Source organism: Pseudoliparis swirei, chromosome 19, assembly GCF_029220125.1.
Source record: "Pseudoliparis swirei isolate HS2019 ecotype Mariana Trench chromosome 19, NWPU_hadal_v1, whole genome shotgun sequence".
Classification (NCBI taxonomy): Eukaryota; Metazoa; Chordata; class Actinopteri; order Perciformes; family Liparidae; genus Pseudoliparis; species Pseudoliparis swirei.
The window spans coordinates 25,969,466-25,986,379 of record NC_079406.1 but is presented as its reverse complement, the minus strand read 5'-3'; the positions used below and the strand labels follow the sequence as shown (position 1 = coordinate 25,986,379).

At 51.0% G+C, this 16,914-nt stretch overlaps 1 protein-coding gene across 1 annotated transcript in view; it reads right to left on the bottom strand.

The window, feature by feature from the left end:
• The window catches only part of fat4 (FAT atypical cadherin 4), a 114,562-nt gene extending 99,295 nt beyond the window's left edge, over positions 1-15,267 (bottom strand). The window contains exon 1 of the mRNA XM_056439142.1: positions 9,120-15,267. Within this exon, the coding sequence (XP_056295117.1) occupies positions 9,120-14,231 (5,112 nt within the window). The 5' untranslated portion in view covers positions 14,232-15,267. The remainder of the gene's footprint in view (positions 1-9,119) is intronic.
• Positions 15,268-16,914: the final 1,647 nt, after the last annotated feature.

Below are 16,914 nucleotides of genomic sequence, written 5' to 3'. Positions count from 1 at the left end.
AATGTTACGTTACAATGTTACGTTACAATGTTACGTTACAATGTTACGTTACAGTGTTACGTTACAGTGTTACGTTACAATGTTACGTTACAAAGTTACGTTAAAATGTGACGTTACAATGTTACATTACAATGTTACGTTACACCTGAAACGTAGTTATGAATCATTGAATCAACGTATCCGGTGGTTTGTAGAAAAGTACAACGCAAAAGCCTGACTGGGTTGTATTTGCTCTTTAACTGGTCATAACAACATTATATTTAATAAATAGTCACAAATGAAGATATCCAAATAAATATCATTTGACTATTCTAAAAAATGAGAGACGGTAGTTCTCGTATCCGTCTCCAGCGTCCCCGGTCATCCCGGTCATCACACTCAGTGAAGGCTTCCATCAAGCAGACCACACAACTCCACGATGCTGAGAAGCGACGTCATGGACGATGAATGTGACTCGAGCGGCTAACGGGCCGTGTGCAAAGATCTAAATCTCTTCTGAAGCTCTGCCCGGTCCGTCCGACAGCCCCAAAACTGACTTCACAGCCGTTGTGGCTCGTGGCCCCCCCCCCAAAAAGAGTTTGTTTTGCTCTTTAATTTCTCGCGTGACACTTGGCTAAACTTTAAAGAACGAGCAGAACCACGCGACCTCGCTCGCGACCTCTCCGCCCCCAGAGAGTTTGACAAGTCGCCGACTTCTGGCGAGGAAAATAAAAAATGTGAAACAACTACAGTTCAACCTTTAGAGACTTAAAGCTATAAAGAGCTGCGAGACGCCAACACGCCGTCTAATGGAACAGAATAAAGTCATTAAGACTCCAGCTTGAGTCCCAAAGGATCTGATTTGACGGTCACATCATCATAATAAACTGAATCATTCTGCCTGCCTCCACCATTCAAAGTATTCCTGCACTTGAGAGTTGAGTTTGAACTCGGTGGTCAGTGTGTGTGTGTGTGTGTGTGTGTGTGTGTGTGTGTGTGTGTGTGTGTGTGTGTGCATTTGGCAACATTTGCTTGCACGCATCTATGCATGAGCGAATGTTTATCCAACTTTTATGGCGATTTTCTCGTAAAAAAACAACAAAAAACGGGCGGGCGGGCGGACGCCCCCGGGACGACCTGCGCTCACCCGCAGGTTCACCCGGAGCGACCACCCACCGGGACGGCCGAGCAGATGCTCACCTCCTCGATGGCCGGTTAGAGACGGATTATGAATTATTGCCCTGGCATGGACTAGACTACCACCCACACACACACACAAATACCAATTAGACCATGAGTTACAACACATAGGACAGCAGTTTGTTAATTCCTCCTCCAGTTGTTGTAAAATGTCCCTGTAAAATGTATGAATCCAAAGTAGTCAACGTCTTTTTTAAGGTTCAGTTTCAATAAACAAAGAACAGTACAGGCTGAAGAGAGGCCTATCAGTGTCTGTGTTCGACCTCTCTGTGGGAACTGGAGTCATCAATATTTCAATTTGTATTAATAGCCTCACACACACACACACAGCAACCACACAAAAGCCGACATCCGTATCGTATGGTCCGGACGTTCATGACCTTCTCCTCCCCGGCCTCGTCGACCTGGCTGGCGTTTCATCTCCCCCCCCCCCCCCCCCGCTTTCCCATCTTCTTCTCGAAAAAAAAACGGAAAATAAAAACCCTCCATTACCGCCTCTTGATGTCCTAATCTAATCTCCCCTTCATGTCGGAGGACGTTGAGCATCACACAAACACGAGGAGAGAGCAAAAGAGGCAATGAAAGAGAAGAGCAGACTTTGAAGTTCGCCGACGACGAAGATTTATGAATCAGAGCGATCCGCAACACAGAGAGACACAAACAGAGCCCCGCAGACACAGAGCAGGCCGGCAGACGCAAAGAGACGCAACGACAGACACAAAGAGACGCAACGACAGACACAAAGAGACGCAACGACAGACACAAAGAGACGCAACGACAGACACAACTTCACAGACACAAAGGAGACGGAACGACAGACACAAGAGACGCAACGACAGATGCAAAGAGGCATACGACAGACACAAAGAGCAACGACAGACACAAGAGGCTACGACAGACACAAAGAGACGCAAGCAGACACAAAGAGGCTACGACAGACACAAAGAGCTACAGACACAAAGAGAGGCAGACACAAAGAGCGAACGACAGACACAAAGAGGCTGACAGACACAAAGGCGACAGACACAAAGAGACGCAACGACAGACACAAAGAGACGCAACGGCAGACACAACTTCACGAAGAGGAGAGCGGATACGACAACGCCACTACAAGACTCCTCGTCATCAGCCCGCTGACTGTGCCTAAGGAGAGACTACAAGCTACAGGCTACAAGCTACAGGATACAGGATAGAGGCTACAAGCTACAAGCTACAGGCTACAGGATAGAGGCTACAAGCTACAAGCTACAGGCTACAGGATAGAGGCTACAAGCTACAGGCTACAGGATAGAGGCTATAAGCTACAAGCTACAGGATACAGGATAGAGGCTACAAGCTACAAGCTACAGGCTACAGGCTACAGGATAGAGGCTATAAGCTACAAGCTACAAGCTACAGGCTACAGGATAGAGGCTATAAGCTACAAGCTACAGGATACAGGATAGAGGCTACAAGCTACAAGCTACAGGATAGAGGCTATAAGCTACAAGCTACAAGCTACAGGATACAGGATAGAGGCTACAAGCTACAGGCTACAGGATAGAGGCTATAAGCTACAAGCTACAGGATACAGGATAGAGGCTACAAGCTACAGGCTACTAGCTACAGGATACAGGCTACAAGCTACAGGATACAGGATAGAGGCTACAAGCTACACGCTACAGGCTACAGGATAGAGGCTACAAGCTACAGGATACAGGATAGAGGCTACAAGCTACAGGCTACTAGCTACAGGATACAGGCTACAAGCTACAGGATACAGGATAGAGGCTACAAGCTACAAGCTACAGGCTACTAGCTACAGGATACAGGCTACAAGCTACAGGATACAGGATAGAGGCTGCAAGCTACACGCTACAGGCTACAGGATAGAGGCTACAAGCTACAGGATACAGGATAGAGGCTACAAGCTACAAGCTACAGGATACTAGCTCCAGGATACAGGCTACAAGCTACAGGATACAGGATAGAGGCTACAAGCTACAGGCTACAAGCTACAGGATAGAGGCTACAAGCTACAGGCTACTAGCTACAGGATACAGGCTACAAGCTACAGGATACAGGATAGAGGCTATAAGCTACAGGCTACTAGCTCCAGGATACAGGCTACAAGCTACAGGATACAGGATAGAGGCTACAAGCTACAGGATACAGGCTACAAGCTACAGGATACAGGATAGAGGCTACAAGCTACAGGCTACTAGCTACAGGCTACAAGCTACAGGATACAGGACAGAGGCTACAAGCTACAGGCTACTAGCTACAGGCTACAAGCTACAGGATACAGGATAGAGGCTACAAGCTACAGGCTACTAGCTACAGGATACAGGCTGCAAGCTACAGGATACAGGATAGAGGCTCCAGGCTACAAGCTCCAGGCTACAAGCTACAGGGTCCAGGCTACTGGCTACAAGCTACAGGATACAGGCTAAAAGTGACAGGCTACAAGCTACAGGCTACAGGATAGAGGCTACAAGCTACAGGATACAGGCTAAAAGTGACAGGCCACACGCGACAGGCTACAAGCTACAGGATACAGGATAGAGGCTCCAGGCTACATGCTACAGGCCACAGGCTACAGGATAAAAGCTCCAGGCTACAGGATAGAGGCTACAAAATACATCATATAGGCTACAGGCTACACGATAGAGGCTAAAGGCTACAGGCTAAAGATGACAGGCTACATGCTACATGCTCCAGGATAGAGGCTACATGCTACATGCTCCAGGCTACAGGATAGAGGCTACATGCTACATGCTACAGCCCTCTTGCTCCCACCTGCCCTGTTACACGATCAAGAGCCCTGCCCTCGCCTCCTTCCTTCCCATGATTCCTTGCAGCGCCGGCTTGCGTCTGGCCCTTCCAGGACCCCCTTTAAAAAACTTCTCCCTCTGCCCCTCATTTTTCCTTCATTGCCACAACTCCAGATAACGCCGGCCGACACGTCAGGAAAACCTCCCGAACTCCTTTTCTTTCTTCAATCTCACAAAATAGCTCTCGTCGTACGTCTCTCCCCCCCCCCCACATCGGTGATGGGAGGGGAGGAAAGCCGGCTGACAGGGGGCAATCCACACACACTCCTAAATGTGCCGGGGCAAGACGCTGGCACGGACCAAAAACAAACACTTTATCTGCGAAAGCCAAACAAAGGAAGGCCTGTTGACTGTGTTTACTTTCTGGGGAGAACAATGCCTTCAGGGGGAGAGGGCGAGGACTGATGTGGCGCTTGCGGGCCTCTCTCCGAGAAAAAAACAGCACTTCACTTTTTATTCACAGTGAGTTTAAGAAAACAGTTGACGCAGTCTGGTCTGGAGGGATTACATGTGAGTTGGCCGATGAAAGGAAAAGAGTCGAGGGCAAGAAAGAGATAAGTTTCTTTTTTCTTTTGTTTTCCCTGGTTTTTGTTATTTCTTTAAAAAAGGCGTTCACCAAAGATGTAAGACGGAAAGACAGACCGGACAACGCCGCGATAGCGACCTGTCAATCACAAGGTGCCCGCCCCCCCCTCCCTCTAAAGGTATAACTTTATTTGTGGTCTTATTTTACTCTCAATGGGACCTTCATGTAATAAATGAACATCATGCTGTATTAAAGAGTACTTTAAACTAAAGATTAAAACAATAAACTAATGTTTCAAATGTTCACTGAGGGAATAAATCAAGAGAGAAATATAGTCATCGTCTGTCGACTTCTATACCGTCAGACTTCAGGATTTGCCCCCTGCTGGCTGTTAGAAAAACTGCAGGTTTAAAGCACTTTTAGCATTGAAAAACAAATGAAATGAAAAACAGCAACAACAAACACATTGTAAACTGTGTGACGTAACGTTGGTGCTATTTAGAGCCCAAACTGGTGAAAGAAAAGTCTTCTAATGGCCTTCTGTCTTCAATCTGTGCACCGTGGTGCTCTTTCTAGTAAAATCCCCCAAATAAAGCTCATTCCTCCTGGAAATAAACGCATACAAATTTTTTTTAAAGGATAATTGACTTACAATTTCTGCTCGTTGCCCAATCTGCAGGTGTTTTGTCCTCAGCAGCTGATGGGAAACACCGGCTGTCACCTCACTGATTACGTCGAGGCCAAAAACGTGGAATAGATCGCTGAGAGAGAAAAAAGGCTCCAAACATGGACACTGCTGGATGCGATGAATCCAAACTTGTTTTTTTAAACAACCTCGTGAACTCTTACGAATGGAATCTGGATTCACCAACAATGGATGACTTTTTTTTCCCCTCTCAGCTGCGTTAATTGCTATTAAGAGGAAGAAACAAGAAAGATTTCTGGGGGATGAAGTCACTCGATCGACATTCCAAGCAAACACGTAACACCTAACAGGCTACATGCTACAGGATACAAGTTCCAGGCTACAGGATACAAGTTCCAGGCTACAGGATACAAGTTCCAGGCTACAGGCTACATGCTACAGGATACAAGTTCCAGGCTACAGGCTACATGCTACAGGATACAAGTTCCAGGCTACAGGAAACAAGTTCCAGGCTACAGGATACAAGTTCCAGGCTACAGGCTACATGCTACAGGATACAAGTTCCAGGCTACAGGCTACATGCTACAGGATACAAGTTCCAGGCTACAGGCTACATGCTACAGGATACAAGTTCCAGGCTACAGGATACAAGTTCCAGGCTACAGGCTACATGCTACAGGATACAAGTTCCATGCTACAGGATACAAGTTCCAGGCTACAGGATACAAGTTCCAGGCTACAGGCTACATGCTACAGGATACAAGTTCCATGCTACAGGATACAAGTTCCAGGCTACAGGATACATGCTACAGGAAACAAGTTCCAGGCTACAGGATACATGCTACAGGATACAAGTTCCAGGCTACAGGATACATGCTACAGGAAACAAGTTCCAGGCTACAGGATACAAGTTCCAGGCTACAGGCTACATGCTACAGGATACAAGTTCCAGGCTATAGGATACAAGTTCCAGGCTACAGGCTACATGCTACAGGATACAAGTTCCAGGCTACAGGATACAAGTTCCAGGCTACAGGCTACATGCTACAGGAAACAAGTTCCAGGCTACAGGATACATGCTACAGGATACAAGTTCCAGGCTACAGGATACATGCTACAGGAAACAAGTTCCAGGCTACAGGATACATGATAGAGGCTAAAGGCTACAGGCTTCATGCCACAGGCTACATGATAAAAGATCCAGGCTACAGGCTACAGGATACAGGTCACAGGCTACAAACTACACTATATAGGCTGCAGGCTACGTGATAGAGGCTACATGCTACAGGCTACATGCTCCAAGCTACAGGATAAAAGCTCCAGGCTACATGCTACAGGATACAGGCCACAGGCTACAAACTACACTATATAGGCTGCAGGCTACGTGATAGAGGCTACATGCTAAAGGCTACATGCTACAGGATACACGCCACAGGCTACAAACTACACTATATAGGCTGCAGGCTACGTGATAGAGGCTAAAGGCGACAGGCTACATGCTACAGGCTACATGCTACAGGCTACATGCTACAGGATATACGCCACAGGCTACAAACTACAGTCTATAGGCTACAGGCTACGTGATAGAGGCTAAAGGCGACAGGCTACATGCTACAGGCTACATGCTACAGGCTACAGAATAAAGGCTCCAGGACACTCTCAGCTGCGTTAATTGCTATTAAGAGGAAGAAACAAATAAGAATTTCTGGGGGATGAAGTCACTCGCTCGACATTCCAAGCGAACACTTCGAAGCTGCTGAAGTCAGAATGTGAATGCCCACTGCACAGCGTCATACATGACCCCGAGGTGAGAACCAGCCATGCAACGGCGGAGCGAGTCAACGACCACTGACGATGACACTTTCTAAGGTTCTAAGAGGAAATAAAAAAGATGGTGACCGTCCAGCCCAATTCTCTTTGTTCAGAGTGTTTCCAAAACATCCCACATGGTGCAAAGAGGAGAGGAGGAACATGCCAGCTTTCTTTCCCCTCGTGCACCCAATCAATGGGCAGAATGGGGAGATGGAGAATGTGAAAGGGTCACAACCCCAAGGGGTGGAAATAATCCCCCCCAGTTGCTACCGGGTATCTGGTGTATAAACACTGCACTGGAAAAACATTAGTCTAAGTCTGAAGGTTTACACTGATTGTACCACGCCGTCCTCTTTTGAGACCCCGTTGACAGAGGGGGGAGGGGGGGGGGGGGTACCGATAGCCCGAATGCGACCTGCGCGGTTTTTTTTGGGCTAATAAAAAAAACGAGTGTCGCGTTTCAGCACAAAAACCCGGCCCACGTTTTTCCCAAAGTGAAGGAACGGTCATTTGAATTCCTTTTCCGAGTTATTAGATCTCACGCTTCTCCAACCGGAGAGAGGCCGACAGCTCGGCCAGGTGGTGTGGTAAAGTCATCTCGCCGCGAGTTCAAGCTTAGCGTGGAACCAAAGAGTTCACGGTTTTGGTGGAAGGCGAGCGCCGGCAGCGCCGTATCGTCTCTCGTTAGTCTCCAGGAGAAGCAGATTGCCGACTTCTGCAGGGGAAAAGCGAGCGAACATTTGGATATTCTGATTTGGCCACGAGCGGGAACAAAAGACTTCATGTTAACTTAGCTAACGCGATTTCGCCAAGTAATTCCTTGATTTCAGGAACGTGTTGAGTTCTCCTCCAGATAACTGATTGCCGTATTATATTCCGGCTTCGACGTTCGCTGGCGGTTCGAGGAGGCATCCATAACAACTGTCAAAGGAAATGTTTCAGAAAAGCGGTAACACAAAACACATTTCTCCAGAAAAGAAGAAGCTTACACCTTTCTTTCTTTTTTTTTCCGCTCAGGACAAGTCCAATTTTATATGCAAGTGAGTGTGCGCCACCAAGCCTGTAATAATATGGCATTTTCCAAGTCCCCCGGGTTAAAATTTCCAAAACATATACATATATATATAGACTCACATTTGTTTTTCATTTTCACTGGCGGCCTCAGCCGCCCCAAATGTGGGTTTAAGGTTCCTGCATTACACTTCAGAGAATTTAAACTCCCTCTTTCTGGAGGGAACGCCTGAAAAAAAAGGTGCATCGCATAATACTGTCCACTCGGTGGACAGCTTAGATTTCACTCGGTCTGACCTCGGCGTCTTTTCACAGAGTCCTAAGAGGTCACCCAATTTTAATGGTCACTTATTGCCTGTGGAGCATTTCCCTGTGGTATGAAAACGGTACCCCGAGACCACCCGAGTGCCAAAACAGCCTCGGGCTCAAGGGCTCAAAGTAATGCTGGCAATGATGAAGCATACCTGCAGAGGAAGACCTTATGAGCTACTCTCCCACTGGAGGAACTAGGGGAACCATCAAGGGGGCCTCAAACCTTAAAAACAGCAGCATAGAATTATTCACGTCTACAGCGGGGATATTAAAACTCTTTTTTTTATCCGTGTGTGAGCAGTTCATAACCGCTGATATGAATATTTCAGTTTACAATAGCGGGAGTGGAGCTTGTGCAGAAGACATGCAGCACTCATGTCTCCTTTCCAAGACTGTTTAAATATTAGAAGGAGGCACATTTAATATAATTTGTTACGGCTCGTGTGTTTTTTTGGAAACGGGAACAATAACGTTATCTTGCCAACGAAGGATTTTTAACTCGTGTCTAAGAAAAACCATGATTTTCATTTAATTCAATGCAGAGCCATTGAATAAAAAAAGGAATTTAATTAATGCACAGGCATGTGCAATAGAGGGCTCTGTTTTATGTGTGACTTAGACAGCCTCACTCCCCTTACCCCCTCCAACTCCAAACCTTGATCACATTATACTTATTCCATCCAAATGTCTCTCACTAATGCCAGTGGGTGAGTTCATGCCCTCTCGCTGCCAAACAGATCAAATAGACCAATATAGCAAAGTACAATGTGGCTTTCCAGTAGCTCCAGAGAATAGAAAAAAAGTCCGCCAGTGCACTCACCTCGGCACGCTGCGTTCTGGGCTGGCTGGCTTCCGTCTCGATGGCGTACACGTCCACCAGATAGAGGTCGGAGCCTCGTTCTCGGTCCAGCTCCGCCGCCGTCTGCATCACTCCGGTGTGCCGGCCGATGGTGAAAAGGCGTCCCACGGCTGTCCCGCCGCTGCGAACCGCCACGATGAAATACTCCACTTTGGTCGCGGCGCCTCGCGGGCTGGAGGCGCCCAGAGAGATGACGTCGGTGCCCGGCGGCTGGCCCTCCTTGAGGATGGTGATGTACTTCGGCTGGGAGAAAACGGGCCCGTCCAGCCCTTGGAGGATGATGGTGAGCTGAGTCCGGGAGGTCTTGCGGCTGCTGCCGTGGTCGGTGGCGGACACGGCGAGCGTGTACACGAGTCGGGACGGGACCAGCTGGGAGGCCAGGCGGATATCGCCGCTGTACCTGTCCATGACGAAGGTGTCGGAGTCCCCTTCCAGAAGCTCGTACTCCACTTCGCCGTTGGACCCCTCGTCGGGGTCGAAGGCCAACACCGTTGTGAGGATGGATCCGATGACGATGTTGGGCTCCGCCACGAGAGCATTCTGGGACATGAAGGTGGGGATGTTATCGTTCAGGTCCGTGACCCAAATTGTGACGTTTTTCAAGGCAAAGCGGCGGAACTCCACCGGCACGGCCCGGTCGGTGGCTTTGACCGTCAGCTCGAACAGGTTGGAAAACTCCCGGTCGATTTCCTTGTTGGTGAATATGAGCCCGGTGCTCGAATCGATGCCGAAGTGGCCCCCCCGCGGAATCTGCTGAACAATGGAGTACTCCAGCTCCCCGTTTATATCCGCGTCCGTGTCGTGAGCCGCGATGGTCACGACTGAAGCCGAGAGGGGCAGATTCTCGGGGATGGATTTGAAAATGTCCCCGGGGGTAAATACGGGAGCGTTGTCGTTAAAATCCCGGACGTGAATGACCACGGGAACCGTGGAGGAGCGCGGCGGACTGCCGTTGTCCTTCGCGGTGACGTTGAGTTTGTACAGCGACTGAGTTTCAAAGTCCAGCTTCTTCACCAGGAAGACGCTGCCGGTGTTGGGGCTGATGCTGAACGTGCCGTGGTCGTTGGCGGCCGCGAGGCTGTACGTCGTGTCCGCGTTCGGACCGGAATCTGCGTCCGTGGCGGTGACCGAGGCCACCAGCTCCCCGATCCGCATGTTCTCCAGGACGTCCACGGACAGGGAGGATTTGGGGAAGGAGGGGGAGTTGTCGTTCTCGTCCAGGATGCTGATGCTGAGCATGCAGGAGGAGGACAGCGGCGCGGCGCCGGCGTCAACGGCGACGATTTTTAACGAGTAGGAGGGCGTCGATTCATAGTCCAGCTTTCCGACTAAAGTAATTTGTCCGGAGCCGCCGGCGATGGCGAACCGTCCTTCCTCGTTGCCCTCGGAGATGTGATAATGAACCAGACCGTTTTTGTTCTCGTCCACGTCGGAGGCGGAGACCCGCAGCAGTTGAGTCGTGTTCTGAGCCCACTCCGACATGGAGGCCTGGTAAACGTCTTTGGTGAATTTCGGCGCGTTGTCGTTGATGTCTCGAATGTAAACCTGCACTTTGGCCTGGTCCCTGAGGGGCTCGGGGAGACCCTGGTCCGACGAGACGACCACGAAGCTGAACGCGGCGGCGCCTCTTTGTCTGACGAGCGCCTCGCGGTCGAACCGCAGCGTGCTGGTCAACTCCCCGGTGACGGCGTTCAGCTCAAAGTCGGGCTGCGGAGCCTCGAACGAGTATCTCACCTCGCTGTTGGGGCCGAAGTCTTTATCCTCGGCGAAAACGCGGCCGGCCGGCGAGCCCCTCTCCTGCTCTTCCTCAAAATGAAACACGTAGCTGGTGCTGTTGAAGAGGGGCCGGTTGTCGTTGACGTCGTCCACGATCACGCTGACGTTGACGGCGGCGCTGAGCGGCTCCACCGCGCGGTCTTTGGCCACCACGACTAAGTTGTAGCGGTCTTGTATCTCCCGGTCCAGCTCCGCTTTGATATACAGCTGCCCGTCGGGAAAAACGCCAAACACGTCGCCGGTGTTGCCGCCGGCGATGACGTACGTGATCTCCCCGTTGACACCGGAGTCTTTGTCGGCGGCCTCCACTTTGAAAAAGCGGCTGTTGACGGGCTCCGACTCCGGGATGACGACCTCGTACGAAAGCTGGTCGAACACCGGCGAGTTGTCGTTGACGTCGTAGACGCTGACGAGGAGGACGAGGCCGGAGGCGAGCCGGGGGACGCCCGTGTCCGATGCGATGACCTCGACCTCGTAGGAGCCCGCGGTGACCTCCAGCGGCCCGGTCAGCGTGACGAGGCCGTGCTTCTCGTGAACGTGAAACAGTCCCTTGGGGTTCCGCCGGAGGCCGTAGACCACCGCGCCGTTCGTGCCCTCGTCGGGATCCGACGCTTTGGCCTGGAATATGACGTGGCCGGCGCTCCAGTTCTCCACCGCGCTCACGTGCTCCACGGCGTGGACGAAGCGCGGCGCGTTGTCGTTCAAGTCCTTCACCGTGACGTTCACCAGGGCCTCCCCCGAGATCTCCCCCGCTCTCGCCACGACCTTCAGCTGGTAGAAGCCCTGCTCCTCTCGGTCGATCTGGCTCGACGCCGCGATCTGACCGGCGGCGTTCACCGAGAAAATCCCCCGCTGGTCGCCGGAGGCGATCAGATATGAAATGTCGGCGTTCAAATCGACGGTGGTGGCCGACACGGCGCCCACGGCGGTCCCGACGCCCACGTTTTCAAACATGACAAAGCTGTACACCTCCTGGCTGAAGACCGGGGGGTTGTCCTGCGTGTCGATGACGGTCACGGTCACGATGGCGTGCGCGTGTGAGCGCAGGCCGCCGCCGTCTGCCGCCGTCACCTGCAGCTGGTAAGCCGTCTTCTCCTCTCGATCCAGGGGCACGAGCGTGGTAATCCTCCCCGTGTTGCTGTTAATGCGGAACTTGGAAGCGTCTCCGGCCGTAATTACGTACTTGAGCGTGCCATTCCGACCCAAATCCGGGTCTGTGGCCGAGACGGCGGTCACATGAGAGCCCGAGGGCTCGTTCTCCTTCACGTTGGCGAAATACTGCACCGGGTAGAACACCGGCCGGTTGTCGTTAATATCCCTCAGCGTGACGTTGACTTTGCCCACAGAGTGCAGGGGGGGGCTGCCGGCGTCCGACGCCCGGACGTGGAGCAAGAAGGAGGCCCGCTCCTCCCGGTCCAGCTCCGCGGCGACGCTCAATCGCCCCGACGCGGCGTCCAGGCGGAACAGCGCCCGGACGCCGGCCGGAGTCTCCGCGTCGAACGCGAAGCGGACGGTCCCGTTGGCGCCGGCGTCGCCGTCCGCGGCCGACAGCACCAGCAGCTCGGTGCCGGCGGGGGCGTGCTCCGCCAGCGACACGTGATACGTGGCCTGCGAGAAGGCGGGCGCCCGGTCGTTGACGTCGGTGATGTTCACGATGAGCTTGGCGTAGGACATCTTGGGCTGCAGCCCTTGGTCTTTGGCGCTGATGTTGAGCACGATTTCAGAGGCGACCTCCCGATCCAGCGGGGCGGCGCTGGTGACCAGACCGCTGTTTTCGCTGACGGAGAACCAGCCCAGAGCGTTGCCAGACACCAGGGAGTAGCGCAGGTTGGCGTTCTGCCCGGAGTCGCCGTCGGTTGCAGACACCCCTTTGACGTAGCTGCCTTTTGGGACGTCCTCGCTGATGTCCACCCTGTACAGCGTTTGCTGGAATATGGGCGGGTGGTCGTTGATGTCGTTCACGAAGATCATCAGGCTGGCGACGGAGGACCTCGCCGTGGGCGCGCCGTTGTCCGACACCGACACGGTCAGGTTGTACGAGGAGATCCTCTCCCTGTCCAGCACGCTGGCCACTTTGATGAGGCTCAAGTTGGGCACGGGGGACGCGTGCACCTCAAAGTGCCGCTGCTCGTTGCCCCCCAGGATGGACACGGAGATGTTGCCGTTGGCCGCCGGCGAGTCCGAATCCGACACGGTGAGCAGCGCCACCACCGTGCCGATCTGCGCGTTCTCGTCCACGGAGGCGAATTTGGAGGTGGTGGGGAAATACCTGAACTTCACCACGGGGTCGTTGTCGTTCACGTCGACAAGTGTGACGGTGGCTTCGGTCCGGCCCGACAGAGCCGGCACGCCGCCGTCCACCGCGTGGACGGTCAGGGAGTACTCCTTCTTGCTCTCGTAATCCAAACCCTCTTTTATGACCACGGTGCCGGCTCTGGGGTCGATTTGGAAAGGCGTCCCCTCGTCTAGAAAGTACCTGATCTCGGCGTTGGCGCCGTCGTCCCGATCCGACGCCGTGATCTGCAGAACGCTGGAGCCCACCGCCGCGTCCTCGAAAACGCTGTTCTGGTACTGCTCTCGGTCGAATATCGGGGGGTTGTCGTTTATGTCCTGAATGGTGACGTTCACTTGCAGGTAGCCGTACTTCTTGGGGTCTCCTTTGTCCTCCACCTCCACCAGCAGCTGGTAGAAGGGGGTCGCCTCCCGGTCCAGGCCGCCGGTGGACACCAGGTGCACGAAAGCCCCCTCTCCGCTGGGGTTCACCGTGATGTCCAGGCGGAACCGCCGCCGCTCGTTGCCTTTCACGATCCTGTAGGTGGTGTGATCCACCCCGTTGCTCCCGATGTCCGGGTCCGTGGCGGTGTCCAGGATCACCTGCCGGCCGCTGCTGGCGTCCTCCTTGAAGGACACCACGATGGAGGCGTCGGGGAACACCGGAGAGTTGTCGTTGATGTCCGAGACCACGATGCGCACCTCGGTGGGGTACATGGGCTGGCTGGACAGCACCACCACGTTGACCACGTCGCTCTGCAGGAGCTCCCGGTCGATGGCCACCGACGTGTAAATGACGCCCGTGGTGCCGTTGATGGCGAAAAGTTTGTGGGTCTCGCTGAAGCGGTACGTGAAGCCCGGTTTGGTGTCCACGGTGCCCACGTAGGTGCCGACGGGCTGCTCCTCCAGGACGCGGAACTCCTGGCGGACCTGGCTGGACGCGGAGTAGCGCGAGAAGGTCCACAGCGCGAGGAGAATCAAATGAAGCCGGCGGCACGAGACCCCCCTCCTACCTGCGAGCGCCATGGTGAGTTAGCCGGTCCACCGTTTCCTCTTCCTCAGACTGAGTCCATGCCGCATGTGATGCATCCACTTCACTTCACTGAGGCATTTGTATTCCAGCAAAGAAAAAAAGAAGAAGAGAAAAGAGAAAGAAAAAAGCGCGTCTCTTTCCTCCAGTGATTCAAAGTACTCCACAAGCGCTCTTCTTCTCTTCTTCTTCTTCTCTTCTTCTTCTTCTTCTTTTTCTTTATCCCGCAACAATCCTCCTCGGATGGAGAGAATATGATTCCTGCAGATCTGGAAAGTTTATATTCCAGCTCCGCAGCATCAAGACGCACAGAGGGGGAAAAAGAGGCTGGAAAAACTGGCAAATCCCTCGTAAGATTTTTTTTTTTTAAACAAAAAACTTCCTCCTGGAAGAAAAGAAAAAAAAGTGTAATAATATTGAAATAATTGTAAAAACAAAAACAAAACAAGTGTATCCCAAAAGTGAGCGGCGTTGAGGAGCGAGCCGGGAGACGCGCCGTCCGGGGGAATAACGGCGCTGCGAGTCGTGTGTTGCGTTCAGGAGTCCTCTGGTAAAGTTAGGACAAAAAAAGAGCTGGAGTTCCTCAAACTCTCCTCCCATCGCGCGTCCCATTGGATGGAGGCGGTGCTCCCGTGCGTCCTCCCACCCCCCCTCCCTCACCCCGCCTCTCTCCACTGTGTCCAGAGGACGTCGATCAACAGAGAGACAGGTAACGAGGTAACGAGGTAACGAGGCTCTTCATCACTCACAGATTCACGTTGCGTTCAGAAACTGTTGTTTTCTTTTCTTTTCTTCTTCTCCAGAAACTCATTTTTACAGAAACACTCCATCCTGTGACAGAAAACATGCTCACGATTCACGTTTATGTTATAATAATTGGAATTAAACGACATTGCATGTGTGAAAGTGCTTTGAAATACAATTTAGGCAGCATTAAAGTGTTTTTATTGTGTTTCATACTCTAAATCAACCCTGAACATGTTCTCAATGTGGTCTCTTCAGTTATTTTGGAGCCAAACGCTATTAAAATATATTAATATATATATATATATATATATTTATATATCCCAATAAATGAACCGTCCTGCAACTTCCATCATATGCAAATATCTCTATGATATTAGAAATTCTGATATGTATGTATATATATATATATTTCTTAATTCAGGTATACGTGTTTTATAAAGCTCGATGTTTTAGTGTAATTTCCAGAATTTCTCATATCATAGAGATATTTGCATATGATGGAAGTTGCAGGACGGTTCATTTATTGGTATATAGCTCCACCTAGCGGCCAAACGGTGGTACTGGCCACCAACATATATTAGCTGGGGGCAAATATTTAAACACGTGATAACTTTGGTGCTGTTTTGAGTAGTTTTTTTGTCTCTAGCCACGTTTGAACCATGTTAAAAAGATGTAAAAATAAAGATATTAGAGAAATACTAGCTATTTCAAGATTAAGATTATGATCTTTAGTAGAAGTTTTGGCATGTAAAATTATACTCGTGCAAAAGTATTCGTTCCTCCTGCATGTGATGAGCCATAGCAACAATTTATCTGATCACTAACTCACTGAACACTGAATGTTATTGTTTTTAAACTACAGCTGACATTAAAAACACAGATAATCTCTCCCTGTGAATTGTAAAAAAGTGACATAACCGGATCTTCAATTTTTTGACAAATAAAATATGATGTGTCTGTAAAAGAAAATGTAAATTCTTAAAGTTTTCTGTTGTGTACATTCATTACTCCGGCTCTCTAAAAGGGACGAACACTGTATCGTCCTCCAAGGAGCTCGAAATTCACCTCAAATTAAGTTCCATAAACATAATTTTTCCATTTCTGCTCGATCAGCAGATTATTTTCACATCTACAGACTATTTGATAAAGTTATAATATTGACATTTTAGCATTATGGCTTCATATTCACTCTTCATGACTTCTCCCTGTCACAGTTTTATGGAGTGAGGACAGTTAGTATGAAGAAGATCACATTAATACTCCTGTTGCGCAATAGTTCTTCAGTCACTTCCCCTCCAAAAGCCCAAATACAGAAGTCTGGATGAAGAGCTTTGATTGGCCAGACGTCCTCTGGTCACCATGAGGGGAAGACTTCACGTTCATAATTTAAGAAGAAGCAGATTTCAGCCAACCGGGTCACACGAGTTCATCGAAAGGTCTGATTGCAGTGGGAGGAGCCTGTGAGGATAATTAGGTGGGAGGAGCCTGTGAGGATGATTACAGCCTCGTGGTGAAGAGGGACGAGGGAAGTTTACTCGGGCTTCTGGTGTTTGACATTTCGTGGCTTCCCGTCATCGGCGAGCAGAACGCGAGGCGGCTCGTCCAATCGGATCACCGAGCGGGCCGATGGAGCATCGCCGTAGAATAGTAGAATACTACTTCCTGCTTCCCGATGGAGACGACCCGATGGTGACGACCCGATGGAGACGACTCGATGAAGACGACGACCCGATGGAGACGACTCGATGAAGACGACGACCCGATGAAGACGACCCGATTGGGACGCACATCGAAGACACTGTTGCTGTATATTGTTGCTTTATACCGTTGCTTTGCTCCGTTGCTTTGCTTCTCTCAGGTATCTTCAGGCAGCAGGATCCTCTCCCGGTGAATCAGGGAGTCGGTCCACAGTCCAGAGCACCAACATCTGGC